We start from the raw sequence: 24,604 nt of genomic DNA, 5'->3' as shown, positions 1-24,604 counted from the left end.
AGCAGAAGATGGCCAAAGTCCATGGGTACCTGTACCCACGTGAGAGACCCAGAAGAAGCTCCTTGCTCCTGATCGGCCTAACTCTGACCATTTTAGCCATCTGGGGAAAGAACCAGAGGATGGAAGACCACCCCCCCCACTCTCTGTGTCTGCATCTCTATAATCTTAAAAAAATACATTGCTTAACTGAAAACGTTTTCTCTACAAATGATTTAGCATAAGCATCTCAAGATAGATATAACACAATTTTCAAAATACAGTGGCCGACACTGTGGTGTAGTGGGCACTACAGCTGCTCCATTTCTGATCCAGCTCTCTGCTGTGGCCTGGGAAGGCAGCAGAAGATGGCCCAAGTCCTTGGGCCTCTGCACCAGCATAGGAGACCCATAAGAAGCAGCTCCTGGCTCCTGGCTTTGGATTGATGCAGCAGCTCCAGGCATTGCGGCCAATTTGGGAGTGAACCAGCGGATGGAAGGCCTCTTTCTCTCTTTCTGCCTCTCCTCTCTGTGTAGCCCTGACTTTCAAGTAAATAAATAAATCTTTAAATAATATCTATATATATTCCAAATATTGTACATTAATACTCAGAGTTCACAATAATTAAAAATTATTCACTTCCCACATGTTACTGTCCTGTCTGGGATGATCTCTTAATCTAATTCTCGATCACTGTCTGTCATGCTTATTCAACACATTATACTACCCCAAGAAGTGATTAGCTTCTGGTAAACAACATGGCACAGCTATGATGCTGATGGGCGTAAGATGCAAAAAGAGTTCTAATTCTGAGGTCTATTTTTTTAAAAAGTACAAAACAAAATTCAGCATTTTTTTTTCAACTATAGTGTCAAACTACAATATTACGAGTATCATGACTGTCACCAATAGACGATAAATAAAATTTTCCTAGCAAGTGTTGTAGATACCTAATAGGTCAATTAGAGTCATTACTTTGAAATTACTGTAGTTATCAGACTTAATGTTCAGTGCATTAAGAAGCACATATTCATATAGTGCAAGTTTTATATTTTATAAATATATAAATTTATATATAAATATAATATATAAAATATATAAATATATAATATATATAAATAATATATAAATATATTTATAAATATATAGAAATATAAATATATAGAAACAATTTCCGTTATAGTATATTTTTGGGTTTCAGGATTTAAAATATTCTAAGAATTTGAAATGTTTCAATGTAACATCGAAACAGTTCAAAACATAAAAAGGCTAAGAAACGCTGTGAAAGGGGCTGGTATTGTGTTGTAGTGGGTTACGCCACTGCCTAAGACACTAGCATTCCACAGGAATGAGTCCTGCTGCTCCATTTCCAATCCAGCTCCCTGCTAACGTGTCTAAGCAAGCAACAGAAGATGGCCCAAGCGCATGGACTCCTGCCACCCACGTGGGAAACCTGGATAGCTTGGCTTTGTCCTGGCCCAGTCCCAGCTGTTACAACTATTTGGAAAGTGAACTAGCAGATGGAAGATTGATTTCTCTCTCTCTCTTCCCCTAACTCTTTCAAATAAATAAATCTTTAAAAAAAAGAAAAAGAAAAAACACACTGATAGGGGAATAGTGCTATTAAATGATACTCAATGAAACTCCTTAGAAATAACTACCTTTCTTTTGATCTCAAAATATGATTCTTAATGATGTCCAAAGATTCTTAAAAACTGAAAAGAATTACAGTATTTAAGGATTAAAATTTTAAGTATGATTTCTGCAGATTTTATATGCAGTTCCATAAAAAACTTACAAGTTTTTAACCAGATAATTAGGATAAATTGAGGTCCTGTGCTACCATATTGACAGTTCGCAAATAGTGATCTACACAAAAAAATACACAGAAGAACCATTTCTATATTATGATTCAGCAGGTCTATAGTACTGCACAGAAACCTGCTTTAAAAACATTCCTACAGGGGTGGGCACTGTGGCATGGCACCACGAGTATCCCCATATGGGCACTGGTTCAAGTCCCAGCTATTCCACTTCCAATCCAGCTCCTTGCTAATGGGCCTGGGAAAGCAGAAGATGGCCCAAGTGCTTGGGGATCTGCACCCTTGTCGAAGACCCAGAGGAAGCTCCTGGCTCCTGGCTTTGGATTGGCCCAACTCTGGCCATTGTGGCCATCTGGGGAGTGAACCAGCAGATGTAAAACCTCTTTCTCTCTCTCTGCATCTCTGTTAACCCTGCCTTTCAAATAAATAAATATGTATATATAAAAAAAGAAACAATGTGTGTGGCTAACAATCAAATAATTATAATAGTCTCCTTTAATATATAATTCCCGAACCCTTTTGTTTTGCTAACAGTGTCAAGACTTACACATTCCCAATTACTATCTTCTAATAGTTCTTATATAATTCTTAGGATTTCTTGACTGATTCAAAATCAGTTTTGGTAGACTTTAAAGCTGAATTCACAGATGCCTCTAATCACTGAGAATCTTAACTAAAAATATCTTAGCACTAACAATTCTTAAAGTATTTTTAAAAGCACACACTTAAGTACTTTAGATTTCATGACTGACCAAGTCAATCCTTCCAAATCTTTGTTATATTTTATTGTTTACTCTCTCTGAAACTAATGGAAATTAATTTCTTGTACTTGTAGTACAGCATTTTTTATCTGATTATAATCGGCCGATATCACAATCAATATACATATTTATTGATCATTTTCAGGATAGATTCTTGAGTATCTGTTTGATCTTCTAGGAACTAGTGACAACTCCGTGCATATTTAGATGTCCAGCAGGTATGAGAAGCACGTCCACCTACCTGCTCATCACCATCGGTGGCATGCCCAGATTGTTTTGTGCCATCACTTTGTTTATGCCTTTAAGGGCTACCATTTTGGCTTTCATTATAGGATCTGTAATTGCATCAAAATCTGAAGAAGAAATATATTTAAAGTTACTTATTCCATAGTACTAAGAGATAATTTAAGTATCAAAAAACTATCTATAGATTCTTATACCTTACTTATCAATAATCATTATAGATTTCTGACCCAGATAAGAAACTATAAGATGATAACAACCTAATCTGAATTTTAAAACACTTCAATAATCTATAACTGAAGCATGCTTGAATACCTTAGTCCTGCAGGAATGAAAACAAGAAACCAGAAAAATTTAAGGGCAATTATAGCAATAAAAATCTATAGCACTGCAATTCCCTTTCATCCAACTTTTAAAATTCTAATCATTAATAGCATCTTTAGTAATGTAGTATCATGAAGGAGAATTTATAATTATTTAACACTTTAGAGGACAAATGTGTAAGGTTTTTGAGAATACATCCCTATAATAAGGAGAGGGTACTGAGAGACTTCTTTTACATATAAATAGAAAAAAAAAAGACTATATGATGAAATTGGTTTGTGTGTGTGTATTCCACAGCTTGGAATAAAGTATTCCTGACATGTACCCTGTGTTAATTCTTATTCTTCAAAGAACAAAAGCATTTTGATTGCATTGCTTTCATGTTGTTCTTGCTTTTAAAATAAGCAAGCCATTGGAACTAAGTTAAAAAGGCTTGTATGGCAAAAAATGGCCAAGCATTTGTTGCACACAAAGGAACACCAAAGCGGCTGATGCTGTGGTGCAGCAGGTTAAGCCTCTGCCTGCAGCACTGGCATCCCATACAGGTGTCAGTTTGAGTCCCAGCTGCTCTACTTCTGATCCATCTCCCTGATAATGCACCTGGGAAAGTAGCAGAGGATGGTCCAAGTGGGCCCCCGCACTCACGTTGGAGACCAGGAAGAAGCTCCTGGCTCAGGATTGGCCCAGGTACAGCTGTTGTGGCCATCCGGGGAGTGAACCAACAGATGGAAGACCTCTCTGTCTCTCCCTCTCAAATAAATAATCCTTAAAAAAAAAAAAAAAAAAACTAAAAAGCTGTATTTCTATCATAATTTTCTTTAATTCATTTTTTCATGATTCTGAAAATAAATAGTAGCAATAGTTGAAAGGTAGGAACTAAAAATCAGACTCCACTTTCCATTAAACAATATTATAAACAATGGGACTGAGTGAGGTCTTCAACTCATAGTTTTAAATCTCTTTGATTCAAATGGATGGAACCTGCAACTCTTAACTGCTTTCATTTTAAAGCTCCAGGAAGAAGAAAAAACACTGTTAGTGTTATAATCCAAATATAAATTTAATAATGAGAAATTAGTGAATTACAAGACAGACTAATGCACAAAATAACATATGTTGGGATTCAATGGAATTCCTACCAATATTAGGGAAGAACGGCTCTGACCGCTGACGAATCATGGCTTGCATTTGTCTTTGCTGCTGCTGTTCTTGTCTTTCTTGATCCAAAAGATCCTGTAGAAGCAGAGGTTGTTCTTCAAGGAGAAGGGGCCTTTCTCTATTCTGCTGGGCTAACGTTTGGGGAATCATTAGCTGTGGAGGCACAGATGTGCCACTGGTACCAGACTGACTTGTTAGAGGCATTGGTTGATTTGTAGGTTTTCCTGTACCCAAATTGTGGTTAACAGTTGACTGACCCTGAATGAATGCTGGATTCACCTGCACACCCTGAGAAAAAGCATGGTTTACCCTAGAAACCACTGTTACATTAGAATTAATGGTATTATCCAGAACATGGCCAGGTGGTGCCATTAAAGTAGGAGGCAAACTTGATACATGGTTGGATGGTGAGGCTGGCAAAGTTGCTGGTGGAGACCCCAATGGCCTTATTTCTGAGTTATCAGATTTTTCAGTAGCCAGTAAACTTGAAAGAACTGGAGTTGATCCAGTTAACCCACAAGAACTTATTACGTCTTGAGAGGGCAGTGAAGTGGATCCTTGAATGACACTTGGGTTAGAGCCAACAGTTTGGTTAGTTCTTTTCTCAGGTACATCTGGATCAGAAGGTTGCAAGGAAGTCTTTTCTCCATCACTTAGGTTTGCATGAGTAGAAGCCTGTGAGCAGGAAGTGTCAATACCATCTTTACTATCACCACTTTTCTCAATTTCACATTTGGTTTCCTCTTTAGTATCGGGAGACAGTACTTCAGTTTTTACCTCATTATTAACACTGGATTTTTTCTGCGGTGAATGTTTATCAGCAAGAAACACAGTTTTGTCCTCTTGGTCCTTGTTTTTTGGTTCAACAGATACACACTGATTATCTAATTTATCATCAATTGGAACATTTAGGTCAAGTTCTTCATTAAACATGCTTTTCTTATCTCCGAGGTCAAGTTCCGGATCTGTGTATGCAATGATATCAAACTCTCCTGACCGTAAGAGGTCATCCAGGTTGGGATCATTAGTTTCCAAATTACCTAAAGTATCCAATTCATCTCCCTTGCCATCCTCTGTATCTAAATTTAAATTTTCAAGATCTTCGTCATCTAAGTCTTTGACTTCGACCCCCTCAAGGTCTTTAACATCCAGCTCTTTCACAGAAGGGTCATCAGAATCAAGCTTTTCTTGCAGACCATCGGATGGCTGGTTGGTTATCTGCAGACCATCGGATGGCTGGCTGGTTATCTGCAGACTATCAGACGTTGTTTCAGCTGGTGCAGATGCTGACAAAGAGGCCTCTGGAAACTCACCACCTAAGGGATGACTCAGAGACCTCACAACCAGAGAAGATGGATGGACAGGATGACTCTGCTCCTGCTGAGAGGGTGGCACTTGTTCCAAGTTTGGATGCATAGGCAGCTGATTAGGTAGACCTTGGGGAGCCCGTCGAATGGAGTCTGGGTGTCTAGGACCTGGAAAGTCTGGTCGAGGAAGGAAGCTTCCATGTCTCAGATGAGCAGGTGGCTCTAGAACGCTGCCAGGAGAAGCGCCGAAGGGTGGCCGTGGCCTTCCATCAGGAGCCCTGTGCCTCAGTTCAATGAATGCTTGACCCAGTATGTTGTGCTGCTGAACGGGCAAACTCGGTGGTGGGAAATGCTGTGCAAGTCCAACTGGATTATTCATCTGAGAGTTATTTAAAGGCCTAGGCATATCTACAGATACTGATCTTCTTAGCTGTGGAAGAACTCCAGATCCTTGTAATTGCTGAGGAGGCACAAGAAAGCGGTCCTGACTTGACATGGTACCATGACCACCTCCTGGAAATCCAAATCTAAAAGAAAAAAGGTAAAAAGTATTAAACAGAATTCAAAGTTAAGTTGAAAAGGGAAAAGCCATTCTAAATTTCCGTTAAAAAAATGACTGTGGCCAAATACAATGACTTAGCAAAAGTATAACTACAACAGTTAGAAAGAACTGAAAAGTATTCAAAAAGAATAGTATCCAAATATAAGTAAGACTTTACTCAAGCACTCTACAACCGAAGACTTATCTGAGTTCTACAGGCTTAGGTAGCATAGAACAAATAGATGGAATGAACTGATCAAAAATAAGATTACTACTATTGGAGTCTGTGATTTTTTAAAACTTTTGTTTATGTATTTGAGAGGCAAAGAGAGAGAAACAGAGATCTCCCGTCTGCTGGTTCACTCTCCAAATGCCTATGACAGCTAAGGCTGGGTCAAGCTGAAATGAAGAACTAGAAACTCAATTTGTGTGTCTCTCATGTGGGTGGCAGGAAACCAACTCTTTAAGCCATCACCTGCTGCTTCCCAGGGTGTGCGCTAGCAGGAAGCTGTAATGGGGAGCAGAGTTATGACTTGAACCAAGGCACTCTGACATGGCAAGTGGACATCCCAAGTGACAGTTTAACCACTAGGCCAAACACCCACCCCTGGACACTTTTGGCTATATTTAAGGAGGTTCTTTGGAGGAAGCTGATTTGAATGTCTGAATGAAGATAGAATGTCTACACCAAATTACACTAGAGATACTTATAGGACAATGTACAAGAGACCACAAAGCCAAAGATGTGACCACTGGACAGATTAAATGCACTTGCTTGACAGCAATAAGTGGCAGTGAAAGAAAGACGGGCATTACCAAAGAAGGTTAAATAATTTACCAAACTATTTGTTATTTATCTTATATTGCATGTTAGAAAGGATTATAGGCAACAACAAAGAAACAGAAGACACACAAGAGGCATAAACTGTAACTAATGTGGAAGAAAAAAGGAAAATATGGATAAGAATGTAAAAGCGAGAGTTCTTTCATAAAACTAAAAAGCATATCTTAAATATCTCTTGGTTACAACTATAACAACTATCTGCTACAACTATAAATTTGGGCTTCTACCTTTCTACCAGGCACTTCAAAGCAAGAAACATGGAGGCCATAGTTGTGGCACAGGTTAGGCTGCTGCTTGGGATGCTTACATCCCATGTTATCCTTGCTACTCTGCTTCTGATGATCCACTTCCCTGCTAAGGCACCTGGGAAGCAGCAGATGATGGCTCAAGCACCCGAGTCCCCACCATCTACATGGAAAACCTGTATTGAGTTCCTGACTCCTGGCTTTGGCCTGGCCCAACCCTGGATACTGTGGACAATGGGCAGAGAACCTGCAGATGGAAGATACCACCCACCTCCATCACTCTGCTTTTCAAATAAATAAATGAAAAACTTTAAAAAAGAAAACACGAACAGCAAACATAGCCATGATCATCATCAACTTAAAAACCCAATTTGATCATGAAGTCCATAATGTAAAATATCCTTTATGTTAAGAAACCTGGTCAAACACTGTACAGTATTAAATTTAAAAGGCAGAAATTTGGGAAGAGGACAAATCTCATCATTCATTACATCACAGGAGATTTAACTTGTATGTGGGAGCCACAATTTGGAGGATGTGATTTAAATGGTGATATACTATATTACTTATGGAAATAAGAAAATCCTAATATGATTAATAACAAAGGGAATGGTTTTAGAAACTTTAGAATTCTTGGGGGGAAAAGTATATGACTTCTCATTAGAAGGTAACATTGATTATATTGCAAAGGAGAGAAAGAAGGAGAAAGCATTAAGAACAACTTTTGATTAACAGTAACTGTCAAGTTTCTCCTAGTAGCAATTTAAATCAGGCAGGAAGTTAAAAGCATTACCTAAATCCATGTGGTCTCATCCCCATACCAGCAACATCAGGAGGATAGGGTCCTCGCTGATCTTTCGGGAAAACAGAGTATCTAGGTCCTAGAGAAGGGACAATAGGAGATCTCATGTTTCCAGGATAGGGAGGTGGAGGTCTACTGAAAGCCTGGTTGATATTCTCTGGCTGCCAGTGCTGAAGGGGACCTGGATGACCAACTACTGATGAATCCTGTGGTCCCTTCTCTTGTCGACTAGCAATCTTCTTCTGCTGTTGCTGTTGGAGAATGATTTCACGTAACTTCTGCCGCTAAGTAGAAAGAAACAAAAATCACTGGGGTTTCTAACAGCTTTTTAAAATCCTAATGCTTTCATTAAGTTGCTTTGTTAAAAATGTCTACATACTTCAAAGTTTGGTAAAATACTAGTTACCTATATAATAGACTATGAAATATAAATTAATAATTTGGCTATGTCTTTTCTTCTCTACTACTATAAAACTGAACACTTTTGTATTTACAGATTCCCTTACAAATCTGTGAAGACTAAAATGAGATACAGAATAAACCAAGTCAATTGGTGTTAATCTCACCAAATTCATTTGTCTTCCTTGCAATATGACAAAGTCTAGAGAATACAAAAAAAAAAAGGAGAAAATTTAACAGCTGTGAAGAATTACTTAGTCTGGGGCTGGTGCTGTGGCACAGTGGGTTAACCCACTGCCTGCAACACCAGCATCCCATATGGCACTGGTTCAAGTCCTGTCGGCTCCATTTATAATCCAGCTCCCTGCTAATGCACTTGAAAAAAGCAGTGGAAGATGGCCTAAGTGCTTGGGCCCCTGCACCCAAGTGAAAGACCTGGATAGGACTCCTGGCTTGGGAATGGTCCACCCCCTGGTGAGTGAACCAGAGGATGGAAGATATCTGTATCTGCCTCTCCCTCCGAGTAAATCTGCTTTTCAAATAAATAAATAAATATTTGAAAAAAATCAGAAATCACTTTTTCATTAGTTTCCTAATGATACATATTAAAACATCTGAAAATATATAATGGTTTACCTGTCTCAATTTCTCTGTATCTGCCTGAGACATATTTATAGTATTCTGTGTATCAGTTACTCCTGAAGTTGGTTGGGAGACACTGGAAAACTGTTGGCTTTGAGAATTCATTGGAGAATTTGAAGATGCACTGAAATTCCCCTCCGACCCAGGCCTTGACTGGTCAGCAACATCATGAGCAGCTTGACTTGTTCCAAAGGAGTCAGCCTGAGACCGCGGAGTCATTGGAGGCTGGTCATAGGCATCGCGCGCAGAAGGGGACACATGGTTAAACGTGTCTGAAAGACCAGGTCCAGGTGGCCGAGGGAGAGTTGGTCCTCGGTTTTGGGAAGCTGCCAGGAAAGGATCCTGATTTGGCACGAGGACTGGTCTTGTCACTGAAGATCTAGTGAAACCCTCTGAAATCCTTGGCCTTGGTCCTGCTGGTGGCTGAGAGTAAGGACCAGAAACGCCAGGTCTCGGTGTTCCAGGAGGATGAGCGTACGGATCAGAGTGCCTCTGATTAGCTGAAGGCGTTACAAACAAGTCAGTTTGTGCTGACGGCCTAGGGGTTGATGGCTGCTGATTATATGGATCAATAGTTGTAGGTCTGGGAGTTCCGGGAGGTTGAGAGTAAGGATCAGGATTGGACCGAGATGTTCCTGAGGGTTGCGAATAAGAATCTACAACAGGTCGTGGAGTTCCAGGGGGTTGGGAATATGGGTCCTGAGATGTTGGTCTTGATATGGTTGTAGGCTGAGAAAAAGCCCTTGAGCAATGGGCAAAAGATTCATTCAGTGCAGGGTGTGGGGTTAAGGGAGACTGGTTGAAAGGATCATTTGATTGACCATGTGAAAAATTATCTGCAGGTCTTGGTGTCAAAGCAGGTCTTTCATAAGGGTCAACAGACAACCGCCTTGAGGCCTGTGCCACTGATCCGTAAGGGTCCTGAGAAGATGGAGGAGGCTGCATTGGAGTCTTAAAAGGTCCAGAACTACTATCCAGAGGTGCAGGAGTCAGCAGGGCTCGTGCATATGGGTCAGGTATTCGTTGTCTTTGAAACACATCTGCCCTGGGAGATGGCTTAGTAAAGTGATCGTTAGCTCCAGCTGCTATGGGACCTTTGGCAGTTTGTTCTGAAACTATGGGAGACCGGGGTAGGCTCAAGGGTTTTGGAAACTGATCAATCATCATAGGCCTTGGTGTGTCTGGAGGTTTTGCATAGGGGTCACTATTTGTTGTGGAGGAAGAACATAAATCTCTGACTGGGGATGGCCTATTTGTTGTTGTCTCATTCATCTGAATGGGCCTAGATACTGATGATAAAGGCGTACAGTTTTCCACCTGTGCAACAGAATTTCTTCTGGGAAAACTATGACCCCCAGGAGGTGGTCTAGGGGTGCCAACCATTTTTGCATAAGGATCCATTGGAGATGGTGGGCGAGAGTTAGGTGAAAACATTTGTGGTGAAGGTGGCTGAGAAGCCTGAGACTGAGAGAGGTTTTCCTGAACAGGAATTCGGGATGGGGTTGGAGGAGGAGGTGGAGCTTGTGGTTTTACAAACACATCATCTGAAGATGTAGAAGTAGGAGTACTGGGTAGCTGTTTTGTAAACAGTTCTTTATGGAATGACTGTGCAGGAGACAGGTTTCCATTGCTAGGCTGCGGTGTCAAGGGACTCTGCACCCCACTACTAGGTGTATCTGAACCAGACGGCACCAGGAGATGCTGAGATCCAAACTGCTGCTGCTGCTGCTGCTGCTGCTGCTGCTGTTGCTGCTGCTGCTGCTGCTGCTGCTGCTCATTTTTCACTTGTTCAAGCTTCTGCGTAGCTTCAATCTTAGCCTGCTGCTTACTCTTCTGACGCATTTGCTGTTAAAATAGAAAAGAAAGAGCAATCATGGGGTTAAGGAAGAGAATGAACACTGTGGATGGAAAGGCAACAGAAAGTTCACTTGGTGATTTGTCATTTGTTCGGTGGATGCCCACTCTTGTTAGTACTCATTTCACACTGAACAAGATCATTCATTCTAGACTTAAAGGTATTTCCTTGTGATCAAATTACTCTGCCCCTCTTAATAAAGTATTGCTATGTTTCAAGTTGGAAAAAATAAATAATTTTTTTCATGTCAGCAGCTACTCAACTGCTCCCGTATTAGATTATAAATTCCTAAAAAAGGAAACCATAGTTCAATATAGCACAACAACGTCATCCTTAAGGAAATACACAGTTTATAATATTTAAATGAAATTCCCAAGTCAATTTAAGTGTAATTTTGTTGAAAAGGGAAGTAGGTCTATGCTAAATCAGATCTTCATGTAATAAAGACCTATATTCAGAAACAATGTCATAAACATTTCTCAAGAAAGCCAAAATGCAACTTTTAAAAAATCAAAGTGCCAGGAAATTCCATACCTGTCTAAATTTCCATTCCTGTTCATGTTCTGATTCTCTTTGCTTTAACGGATCTTTAAAAAGATCTGCATCAATACGAGAGCTGGGATCGATGCTGTCTTGCTGTTGCTGCCTTTTCATGGAATCATTGGACATCTGTACCTTATTAATGCGTAGAGCAGCTCTGTTATCTCTGGCCTTTTGCTTTGACAAAAAGAAAAAATTCAATTCTCAGGATATGTTCATATGTGCTTTTAAAAAACTGAAAATAAGACAAAACTATAGTGAAGATTATTCAATGAAAGCAAGAAAAAGGTAAAACAGCTAAATGTAGCGGAAATACTGGTCTTTAGAATCCACAGTCCCTCCTAAGAGCAATCTGTACACTAACCCATCTTATCTTCACAGTGCATGTCACCTATCACTTGAAGACATGTTTATGTCTGTCTATTGGAATTAGGCTAAAAGATTCCAAGTGGAATCTAATATTTTTTATCCTAACATTCTTAACACATCCTAACAAAATGGAAGAATTGATGTGACCCTACTTTTAGAGAAAATGAATATATTGAATTAATAAAAACTGAACATTTGAATCATTAAAACAAAATCACTGAAAAACACTAAAAATATCATTTAACTACATTAAAATCGAATTAAAGACAAAATATGGCAAATCAAATATATTTGTGTGTATGTACCATAGACACAAACATGTTCTTTACAAAGTAGTCATTATAACTATGAATATAATGCTTTAGGGATCATGGTCTTAAAATAGCTGAATTTCAATCTTCAACATCCTGGTTAACTAGCTTATAAAAATGTCACGCTTATACTAAGATACAGTAAGTTAGGATATCAGTATAAAAATGAAGTGATTTGTTAGTTGTACAAGTATTAACTGGCATATTCTGCAAATCTACTGAAGTATTTTGTTTAAAGATGTAACAAATGGTTTTTAAAAATACCACATATGGTGCTCTTTCCTGTGAGCTTGCTTTCCTCCACAATTTAGCAATCTGTTTCACTCTTGTGGTCCAGTCTACAACAAAAGAACAAAATATTTCAGAACCATGAGAATAAAGTGTTGCAAAAATATTGATAAGCTGCAGTTGATCTTAGGTCATTTTTTACACTTCATTAATGATGTATTGTAGGTTAAGCATTCCTAATCAGAAAACAAAACGCTGCGAAGGCCAAAACTTTTTGAGCACCAACATCATACAGTGACAATTCTCATATGACAGGGTCCGGTCAAAACACAGGTAGATGGGCCGGTGTCGCGGCTCACTTAGCTAATCCTCCGCTGTGGTGCTGGCACCCCGGGTTCTAGTCCCGGTTGGGGCGCTGGTTCTGTCCCAGTTGTTCCTCTTCCAGTCCAGCTCTCTGCTGTGGCCCAGGAGGGCAGTGGAGGATGGCCCAAGTGCTTGGGCCCTGCACCCACATGGGAGACCAGGAGGAAGCACCTGGCTCCTGGCTTCTCACTTGCACAGCACATGGGCCGCAGAACCCATTTTGGGGGTGAACCAACAGCTCTGTCTCTCTCTCACTAACTCTGCCTGTCAAAAAAAAAAAAAAAAAAAAAAAAAGAAGAAGAAGAAGAAGAAGAAAAAAACACAGGTAGATGGCAAGCATTTGGCCTGGGTTCAAGTCCAGGCTCTAGTCCCCATTCTATCTTCCTGTTAATGTGCATCCTGGGAGGCAGCAGGTGATGGCTCAACTTGTTGAGTCTAACTCCCATGTGGGAGATTTGTATTGAGTTCCTGGCTCCAGACTGGCCCAGCCCCGGCCCTTTGTTAGCATTGGGGGAGTTAACTTTTTTTGAATTTATTTATTTGAAAGTCAGAGTTACAGACAGAGACACCTTCCATCCATGGTTCACTCCACAGATGTCTGCAATGGCCAGTAGTGAGTAATGCTGAAGCCAGGAGCTTTATCCAGGTCACCCATGTAGATGGCAGAGGCCCAAACATTTGGGCCAACTTCCACTGCTTTTTCTAGGCCATTTTAGGGGAGTTAGATAGGATGTGGAGTACCCAGGACTCAAATCGGTGCCCATATGGTAATATTCACTATGCCACAAAGCTGGCCCCAATTGTCTTTCTCTATCAAATAATTTTTTAAACCACACAGATGCATAAACTAATCACTCTCAGTCTCCCTGTATAAGATGTATATGAAACACAAATAAACTTCATGTTTAGACTTCAATCCTACCCACAAAATATACAAAGTATATATATATATATATAAATATTCCAAAATCTAAAAAAACAAATAAAAATGCAAAACTATTCTGTAACCAAGCATTTTTTGGCAAAACAGATACTCCAGTAAGTACTATGTGACATTTTTAAACAATACAAAATTTCTGGCACACCCAAGAAGTATTTTCTGAATGAAGTGCCTGTGCGTTTTTAATAATCAGGCTTGTAGAGTTGGGACAATTTTAAATTCAAGAGGCTGAGCAGCCAAAATAAATTTAAACCAAATATAATAATTTATCTTGACCATGTCAAACACTACCAGAACCAAGGTACGTTTTGTAAATGATATGTAATAACAGAAAACTATCAATTTGACTTGAAGTAACTACAGACATCTTGCCAGTGTTGTATTCAAAAAATACATGGAAAAGTAATGATTTCAAATCATTTCTACAAAATTCAGTGTCATGATGGTATAAAACTGGGTAATGTACTGCGTTAAGCTGCTGCCTGTGATGCCAGCATCCCATATGGGCACCAGTTCACAACCTGGATGTTCCACTTCTGACCCAGATCCTTGCTAATGGCCTGGGAAAGCAGAAGACGGCCCAAGTGGTTAGGCTCCAGCCACCCATGTGAGAGACCTAAACAAACTCCTGGATCCCAGCTTCAACCTAAACAAAACCCAGTCATTGCAATCATCTGGGACTGAATCAGTGGAGAGAATCAATCAATCAATCAATCTCTCTAGCCCCCACCACTCTGTGAACCCTTTCACTAAATAAATAAATCTTAAAAAAAAAAAAAAAAAGTAAATTTGGGGTGAGATCAGTTATATGTACAGAAATTATTTACTCCATTTTTTTTAATTTTTATTTTTTAATTTATTTGACAGGTAGAGTTATAGACAGTAAGAGAGAGAGAGACAGAGAGAAAGGTCTTCCTTCCATTGGTTCACTCCCCAAAAGGCTGCTTCGGCCAGCGCTGCACCGATCTGAAGTGCCAATCAGAAGCCAGGAGCCAGGTGCCTCTTCCTGGTCTCCCATGAGAGTGCAGGGGACCAAACACTTGGGCCATCCTCCACTGCCCTCCTGTGCCACAGCAGAGAGCTGGACTGGAAGAGGAGCAACCAGGACTAGAACCTGGTGCCCATGGGATGCCAGCACCGCAGGCAGAGGATTAACCAAGTGAGCCACGGTGCCGGCACCTCAATATATTTTAAAAAGGAAAAGTTTCCAAAAAGCAGGTGAAACTACAAGTCATTTGGTCGAACAACATGGTTAATACAGTACAAAATTGGCACCTGCTTGCAGAATCTTTAAAAACGTTGCTTTTTAATTTAAAAGGCAGGCACTGAGAAAAAGACAGATGTGCCTGGGAGAGCAGCAAAGGATGCCCCAATTGCTTGGGGCCCTGCACCCACATGGGATATGTGGAAGTAACTCCTGATTCTTGGCTTTGGCCTGGCCCAGTCTCAGCCACTGAGGCCATTTGGGGAGTGAACCAGTGGGATGGAAGATATCTCTCTGTGTAACTGTGACTTTCAAATAAATAAATAAATCTTTAAAAAAGTAAAGAAACCACATGGGTGGCAGAGATCCAACTACCGACCCACTACCACTGCCATGCACAGTGCACATCAACAGGAATGAGAAGCAGGGTCAAGACCTGAAACTAGGCACTATGATACGGGATGCAGCAATCCGACTGCATCTCAGCTGCGCTGTAACCACCTGACCTGACAACGTGCTGACTGATACATGACATTGGGTGTATGTGCAAGTTTGTGTGTGAAGCCAGTAATTTCTAAGCAATGATGAAAGGTTTTATGACTGACTAACTTTGAAGGTTTCTAAATTTGACTTAAGCTCAGAAATAACTGAACTTAAAGTTTCAAGGGGCTGATGCCACCATGGCTAAGCCTCCGTCTGCACCACAAGTACCACACAGGGTGCCAGTTGGTGTCCAGGCTGCTCCACTCGTGATCCACCTCTCTGCTACAGCCTGGGAAAACAGTGGAAGATGGCCCAAGTCTCTGGACCCCTGCACCCACATGAGAGATCCAGAGGAAGCTCCTGGCTCTCAATCGGCCTGCCTCCGGTCACTGTGACCATTTGTGGAATGAAGCAGCAGATCAAAAACCTTTCTCTTTGTTACTCTAACACTGCCTGTCAAAAAAATAAATAAAATAAAAGGTTTTAAATACAAAAAAAATTAAAGGAAAACGGGAATATTCCTTTAAGAGACATTACTACACTAAACCATGATAAGGCAGCACTCAATTTATTTCTATACATAATGAACAAAGTGCCACAGGGAGAGCAATCCAAAAGGGCACTTAGACAACTATCAAGGGTCATTCACAGGAATGGTACTTTCAGACAAACTTGTAGTAAACTGAAAGGGATAATGTGACAGCTGATAAACTACTGCAAGACAGAATTTTAACGTTTTAATCCTGGCTTATCTGACAACATGAACTTAAAGTAACAGAACTGGGGGAGAAATACGGTCCAGTGACTAACACACCAGTGAGGAAGCCCACACTTCATATTGGAGCACCTGAGTTTCAGACCTAATTATGGCTCCTCAGTCTAGCCAGCTTTGTGCTGTTGCAGAACCTTGGAGAAATCTATGGTAGCTCAAGGAAGGGGGATCCTGCCACTCACATGGGATACCTGAAATGAGTCTGGCTTCTGGCTTCTGTCTTGACCCAACCCCAGCTGCTGTGGCATTTGGTGAATAATCAGATGAGAGCACACTGTCTACCTGTATCTCTGTCTCTTTAATAAAGAACTCTTAGGTTGGAAATGTGATCATTTCATTAATGGAAGCTATCTTTTTAGGAAATACGAAAATAGATGCTGGGTCTAGAACTAAGAAAATACAAGATGCTTTTAGGAAATCTCCACATTGTACATATCATACCAGACAGGGGTTCTCTGTTGCAGACAAAGATAAATAAAGTGCTAATAGCTGAGCGAACACTGTAAAAAAACAGATAGCAACAACATATCCACTGCTTACCAGGGAATTCTTCCTTTAAATTGGGGAAGTTAATGTTGGTGTAGAGAACGGGTGCTACTGTTGCCATCTCGCCCAGAGCCTCCTCCTTCTCCCACTTGAGAGTACTTCTTTGGGCATTTGACATTGTGTCACTCTCTCCTTCCAGAGTGGGAGCTGATGACGTCCAAGAGCTGCTGGGATCACTTGCTATTGGATTAAATGTTGGATTTTTATCCCTGGCAAGAAATAAACATCTTCAGTTCATAAACATAAAATAACTTTCTAATACTATGCTCAAATCCAACATAAAACAAACTTTACTATAAAATAGCTAAATGCAACCTGTCTAATGATATTTCACAAAAACTCACAATAGATCCAACACATACATGCAACATAATCTATGCCTAAAATGAGGGCTCTTCAAAAAGCTAATAGAAAATATATAATGGAAAAATGATGCACAGATTTAAAATTTTTTTACACCAATATAAACTTAACTTTTAATTCCATTTCAACAAACTTTTAGAAGTACCCCTGTAATTTAAAGACTAATTTATACTGCAATACAAGTATTACTGTAATTTATGTTTTCATAGAAAATAAGGCTTTTAAATACCTGATATCAGTATAAGGGGACTGTGCTACAGCAGAGTAAGTTCCCAGTCCACTACCAGGAGGCAAAGAGTTATGTGGGAGATGAGGACTGGGTCCAATAAGGCCATTCATGAGTGGCATCCTTGAAAACACATCTTAGGAGAAGAAAACAGTAATACAGTTTGTATATTATTAAAAAATACCAAACCACTAAAATAACCACCAAAAAAATCTTTAAATGCTATTTAAAAGTAGGACTTTCTTCAATATCATACTGTATACTACTTAAGGGTGAGTTCTGGTTACAAAATTTTGAAATATGAACTCTATAATTATATTTACTTCATTACAATGTACTAGAAATAGCATGGTTTTTGAGAGCCTACAGTGCTAGACGTGAATCTTAACTTTGATACTCGTTAGAAGCAGAATGGATTTCTATTTGATTTTGTATGTATGGCTTCATTGAGATAATATATATAGGGACCTCAACGTGGTGTTTGCTAAGCTATTCAATATATATTAACTTCAGGAAAAAGAATGAGTCACGACAAATGTTGCCTTCATCAAAGATTATTTTTCTTCTTCATTAAAAATTTCCTAAAAGTGTTCCTTATATTTTATACCTGTTCCTCTTAAAATAAACAACCATCTAAAATCCTTAAATACTAGCACTTTCCTCAATATAGTTTTCTACAAGCAACATTTCACTCATCAATTAGACAATGACTACTAAAAAACGTATACATTCTATTTTTAGCTTAATTTTTGTTACTTACTGTTCATCCCCAATGGATTCTACCTCCCATTCCAGCTTATTCATAAGTTTCAAATACCTTATCATTTTCTTTCTAAAGAGACATGAGGCCAACCAAAAGACCACCTTGTGTTTCCTGAAAACTCTCCACAAATGAGTAATTCCAGTTTTTCTTAGTAAATGTCTACTTATCTAAAATAGTTGGAAATAAGCTAACTGATCTTATTAGAGTAGCTTCCCAGGGAGGAAAATGTATATGTATCTTTAAAGAGCCCCCACAACTAATGACAAATGATGATTTCTGGAGATATAATCTATAAATACATGGCCCCAGTTAATTGTTGTAACTCACTAGCATTATTATAGAAGATATATACATCACCAATTAGACAAATGGCAACACAGTACAGATTTGGCTTGTATCTGGAGTAGACAGAGAATTCCCAACCTAATCACTTTGCCACACCATCGGAGTAAAAGGAAAACCAAGAACAATGTTTCATACACAAATGTTTCATGTATAATGTCCTTTCCCCTAAACCATATCATCTAAGTTCTATGGGATCTGTAAGGATACTGATACTCATACACAAGGATTTAATACTGTATACTACTACTTAAATCCAGACAACTATCTTACTTCCAGAATAGAGCTTATCCTATGAAAATGCCAAAACTAGATCCACTGGATCAGGATCTCACAATGACAAATGTCTAATGAAATGGTAGTTTACTCCAAGAATTTCTGGTTTTATTGGAAACAGAATGCGTGCATTTATTTTCAGCCTCAGTGAGAAGTTGGTTCCATTAAGTAATCTGAGATTTCAATGAAAACCATCCAATGTGTGCCATGTTGTTAGGATAAACAGAAGTCTCTCTGTTGGTAATGAGAATGTGATACATCTACTGTAATCAAAATATGACTACTCTAGCATGGAAAGGTCTCCTCATAATAGCTACTATTTATTAAGTACTTATCAAACACTTAAACTCATTGCATCCCCAGACCAATGAAACAGGTTGTTCTGTGTCACCCTATACAAGCATAAAAGACTCTAAGAATTTAAATAACAAAGTCAAGGATATGTAAGATGCAAAGCAGCTCTCCTCAATCTTACTGATAATTAAAAGGCTGTCTGTTGTTCCCCATCACTGGTACCAAAGCAGCACAATCTCGTCACACTGAAGTAGCCTGCAGGCATGACTGATCAACAAGCACTGAGAAGTTACCTCAGGGCCAGTGTTGTGGCACAGCGCATAAAGCCACCACCAGCATGCCAGCATTCCACATAAATGCTGGTTCAAGTCCCTGCTGCTCCACTTCCAATGCATCTCCCTGCTAATACGTCTGGGAAAGCAGTGGAAGATGATCCCAGCGCTTGGGCCCACACACAACCCCCTACCTCATGGGAGACCCAGATGAAGTTTCTAGCTTCAGCCTGGTACAGCACTAGCCATTGTGGCCATTAGGGGAGTGAACCAACAGATGGAAGATGACTCTATTTCAAATAGATAAAAATAAATGTCTAAAAAAGAGGGAAAAAAAGAAAAAGTATCTTATTTAAATTTTTACCTGAAGGGATTTCAAGTTATTATACCTCAATCTGCTTGAAATTTCCCTTCTCTGCTTTCTGGCCTTCGGTATTACTGTCAACATATATTCTCCCTCACCTTCTTATGACTCCTATTGGGAGGACTCCAATGAAGATAAACAAAAACCAAAGAGAGACATCATTTAAGTACTGAACTGTCCTTTTTTACAATCTGTCTCCAAGTGACATCATTTCTTACTGTTTCAAAGTGTAGTTTATTTGTTTAGAATATCATTTTAAAGTTATACTTTAATGTTATGTGGCTTTTTATTTATTTGAAAGGCAGAGTTCCAGAGAGAGAAAAGAGAGAAAGAGAAATCTACCATCTGCAGGTTCACTCCCCAAAGGGCTGCAATGACTGGGGCTAGGCCAGGCTGAAGCCAGGAGCCAGAAACTTCTTCCAGGTCTCTCACGTGGGTATAGGGGCCCAAGGATATGGTGCGTTCCCAGGCACATCAGCAGAGAGCTGGATCAGAAGTGGAGTAGCCAGGACTCAAACCAGCACCCAGATGAGATGCAGGCACTGCAGAGTGCCAGCTCCAACATAATTTCTGAGACCCAATACTTCATGCTCAATATCTCAAGTTCTCATCAGCTTTTTTGCTTTTACATCTCTCTTAATAGGGGGCAAGGGAAGGAACATGTGATTGTGCAACAATATAAACTATAAGCATACATTTCACTATCATTAAATTAAATAATGGAGTTACTTAAGATTATATGAAAAAAACTCATCCTTCCCACAACTTTAATTAGCAATACAATAAAGCTAATTCCTATTTTTTATCTAGTCTTAACCAATTATAAATATAACTCCCTGTAAATCAGAACAAGATGTTGCAGTCCAATCAAACCAAGTAGTTTAAAAGTTATCTCCATTACCTGCTACAACACAAACACACACACACACTCTGTTCCACTGTTGGCGTTTATAATGTGATTATCTCATGGGTCTGTCTAAATCAACTAATTTTCCTAAATACTCTTTTTTTTTTTTTTTTTTAAAGATTTATGTATTTGATTGGCAGAGTGACAGAAAGAGAAAGAGACAGCGCTTTCCAAATGGTTGCAATGACTGAAGCTGGGCTAATCCAAAGAAAGGAGCCAGAAGCTTCTTCCAGGTCTCCCACGTGGGTGCAGGGGCCCAAGTATTGGGCTGTCTTCTGCTGCCTTCCCAGGTGCATTAGCAGGGAGCTGGATTGGAAGTAGAGCAGCTGGGACTCAATCCAGCACCTACATGGGATGCTGGTGCTGGAGGTAGTGGCTTTATCTGCTAAACCACAGTACCAGCCTGATTTTCTTATTTATTCTATCGTCATTGTTCCTAATATCCATTCTTCCATCTCAATGAGCAGTGTCTTTACATGTAACCTGTCTTTTAACATACTCCCAGGCTAATTAAACTCATTAGTATAAACTTTGTCTCAAATTAATTTCCAGAATTGTTACAAGGGCTATCCTGCAAAAAGTTAATTGGTGTGAAGTCTTCAATGGCTCTTGGAAATCTGGGGAGGAAAAGGCTTCCAACTACCTCTACCCACTTTTCCTAGCTGTCTACAATCTACTGCTGTCTTATTTCTACCTGTGCTGCCTTACACTTACACCACTTACACCACCCTCCTATCCTCTGGAAAATGTTCAAGTTGACATTCTTGAATATGTAAGTATTACCCTATATGTAACTTGATCATGTTTAAGACTGAATTAGAATTGCTCTTCTTTCAAATGTAAACATTAAAATCTTGGTAATCCGTAGGGCTAAAGTTGAGTTATACCATACTGCAATATAAATTAGTAGTACACTTGAAAGTCTATAATGTAAGAATTAGAAACTCCTGAGAGTTGGTAGATTTATTACCTACCCTGTATTACATATTAGCACCTAGCTGAAAAAGAGTCACCTCTTGAAAACCAATTTTAAAATGAGATTTAAGGGGCTGTCACTGTGGTTAGGGGTAAAGTGGCCATCTGCAGTGCTACCATCCCACACAGGCTCTGTTTCACGTACTGACTACTCCACTTCCAATTCAACTCTCTGCTAAGGGCCTGAGAGAAACAGTAGAAGATGGCCAATGTGACTGGGCATTTTAAACCCACATAGGAGACCCAGAAGAAGCTCCTGGCTCCTGGCTTTGGCCTGAGTCAGTACTAGTGGCTGCAGTCATCTGTGGAATGTGCCGGTGTCTCTTTCTCTCATGCTATAACTCTTGACTTTCAAAATACATAAATAAATCCTAAATTCAAAAAAAGGCTAGCACTGTGGCTCACTAGCCTAATCCTCCACCTGTGGCGCCGGCACCGCACCCTGGGTTCTAGTCCCGGTTGGGGGCGCTGGATTCTGACCCGGTTGCTCCTTTTCCAGTCCAGCTCTCTGCTGTGGCCCGGGAGTGCAGTGGAGGATGGCCCAAGTGCTTGGGCCCTGCACCCACACGGCAGACCAGGAGGAAGTGCCTGGCTCCTGGCTTCGGATCAGCACAGCGCACTGGCCGTAGCGGCCATGGGGGGGGTGTGTGTGTGTGAACCAATGGAAAGGAAGACCTTTCTCTTTGTCTCTCTTTCACTAACTGCCTGTCAAAAAAAAAAAAAAAAAAAAGGGAGAGAGATATTACAGGAATAGGCATTTGGGAAAGTGATTAAGCTACCACCTGTAACATCTCATATCAGACTGCCTGGTTCTATCTCAGTTTCTCTACTTCCAATCCAGCTTCCTGCTACTGCACATGCTAGGAAGAAGCAGAGAATGACCCAAGTATGTGGGTTCTTGCCACTCATGGGAGAGACGTGGATTGAGTTCCAGGCTCCAGGCTCCAGCCTGGTTCGGTCCTGGTTGTTGTGGACATACAGGAAATCAAACAGCTCTATCTGCTTTTCATATAAAATAAAAACCAAAAATTTACAGAAATTATACTGTACTGTGAAATGACTTTCCAACTATCTTTTATAAAGAAATACATCTTTAACGGATTTTATCTCTAAAATACTTACTTGTAGTTACAGAAAAAAGAAAACAATATATGTAAATTGAAGAGCTGTTAATCATTAAACAAGCAGTAGGATTTGTGTTTCACTCAAATATAAATTGCATGTTTAGACTAGCAAAAATTAAGGCAAATTAATACTTAATCATGCATACACAAAATTGGCAGAAAAATTATTTTCACATTTGAGCACTTACACACCAAAAAGAATGAGAGTTTATAAAGGTATCGTGTTATTCAATTCAGTACATAGTCAGGCATCAGTGACAATAGGATACAGAGAAATGTTTCTATGCTTACATCAAAATACACATCATAGAACTCTAAACTCCTTATGATAAGAGAAGACTATTGTACCTGCAGGAGCCAATCTCCTTATCTATTCCTACAGATCTCAAGGCTAGGCTATCAGGTTTCAGCTAGCCAGGAAGAGAGAGAAACTTATGTCTTACACATATTTCATCTGGTGACAAGTTTGAAGTACATAGAAAAAAAAAAAAAACAGGCCAAATTTCCATATTTTACAAGAATTTCATAGTGTCAGGGCTGGCACTGTGGCGCAGTAGGTTAAGCCATTGCCTGAAGCTCCACCATCCCATAGGGGCATTGGATCAAGTCCTGGCTCCTCTTCTATGATCCAACTCTCTGCTATGGCCTGGGGAAAGCGTGAAAGATGGCTCAAGTCCTTGGGCCCCTGCCACCCATGCGAGAGACCCAGAAGAAGCTCCTGGATCCTGGCTTCAGCCTGGCCAGCCATTTGGGGAATGAACCAGGGGATGGAAGACCTCTCTCTCTCTGTAACTCTGCTTCAGCAAGACACATGACACTAGTGTTTAAAGCACTTAGCGTTTAAATGAAAGCTGTTACCAAACAGGTGTTTTTATTGTTCCACACGTTACAAACAAAAAGCATAGGGCTAGGTATGAAAGTGATGACAGCTAACATCCTAAGAAATAACACTGAAACTGAGAGTATACCAATGGCAGCCAGGTGAAGGTAGGTTTAGTTTTCCTAACAGAGAAGTCACTGTGTAGGCCTTGACTGAAGAGAAAATAAGCTGGGATTGGACTGAGGGTACGGGAAGAGGGCAGGCAGGGTTATATCCTCCCAGGAATCAGTAAATGAAGAAAAACAGTTCTGGTCACAGATGTCCAGAGAATTTCAGGCAGGTAGGTGTGGGATTGAAGTTAGTGTTTCCCCATCTTCACAGGGGTGGTTTTCACCTATCAGCTGTATATTAGTTATTAAGGAACAGGGCAAAATACACATGCACATGCACACAGAAGTAAGAAATCTTCAAAAAGTGTGCCTGGAAAACCAGCACCCACATGGCAAGCCTGGAAGAAGCTCCTGGCTCTGGCCTGGCCCAGCTTTCTGTGTGTTTCTCCCTCTCTCTGTAACACTAACTTTCAAATAAATAAATAAATATTAAAGAGACACACACACACACATAAATCCTATCTAAGGATTTCAAACTTTTTGAAACAAAAATAAATGTTTTAATTTTTTAAGACTTACTTGAAAACCAGAATTAGAGAGAGGGAAAGACAGAGACACATAGAGATCAATCTTCTATCTGCTGGTATACTCCCTACATCTTAACCCGCTGATTTACAACATAAGTCCCCAAATATTAAAAAAAAAAACAAAAAAAAAACTGTTCTTTTCCTCATTTGAAAGGCAGAATGACAGAAAAAAGAGAGACATTCCACTTAGCTCACTGCCCATATGTCCACAATGGCCAGGCCAAAGCCAAGAGCCAGGAACTCCATATGGGTCTCCCATGTGCGTGGAAGGAGCCCAGGGTACTTGGGCCATCATACACTGCCTTCCCCGAAGCATAAGCAGGGAGCTGGATTGGAAATGGAGCAACAGGGACTCAAACCAGCACTCCAGTATCTACTCACTGTGCCATAATAATGGCCCCAGTAATATTAATCTTAACACCATTTTTCTAAGAGCTTTTTAAAAGAACCTAATATATACATGTGTGCATATAAAAAAGAACCAAACTTTTATGAAAGTCATAAC

At 39.9% G+C, this 24,604-nt stretch overlaps 1 protein-coding gene across 25 annotated transcripts in view; it reads right to left on the bottom strand.

Moving 5' to 3' along the window:
- Positions 1-24,604, bottom strand: part of KMT2C (lysine methyltransferase 2C) — a 422,602-nt gene that overhangs the window by 38,668 nt on the left and 359,330 nt on the right. For all 25 annotated transcript variants that reach the window (XM_070077275.1, XM_070077280.1, XM_070077282.1 and 22 more), the window contains 8 exons: positions 17,269-17,401; positions 16,671-16,885; positions 12,405-12,478; positions 11,455-11,637; positions 9,060-10,910; positions 8,016-8,308; positions 4,267-6,119; positions 2,802-2,913 (listed from right to left, as the gene is read on the bottom strand). In XM_070077275.1, coding sequence (XP_069933376.1) covers positions 2,802-2,913; positions 4,267-6,119; positions 8,016-8,308; positions 9,060-10,910; positions 11,455-11,637; positions 12,405-12,478; positions 16,671-16,885; positions 17,269-17,401 — 4,714 coding nt within the window. The remainder of the gene's footprint in view (positions 1-2,801; positions 2,914-4,266; positions 6,120-8,015; positions 8,309-9,059; positions 10,911-11,454; positions 11,638-12,404; positions 12,479-16,670; positions 16,886-17,268; positions 17,402-24,604) is intronic.

This window comes from Oryctolagus cuniculus, chromosome 7 (genome assembly GCF_964237555.1).
Source record: "Oryctolagus cuniculus chromosome 7, mOryCun1.1, whole genome shotgun sequence".
NCBI classification, from domain to species: Eukaryota; Metazoa; Chordata; class Mammalia; order Lagomorpha; family Leporidae; genus Oryctolagus; species Oryctolagus cuniculus.
Note: the sequence above shows the minus strand (reverse complement) of the source record. Positions and strands in the feature narration are given on the sequence as shown.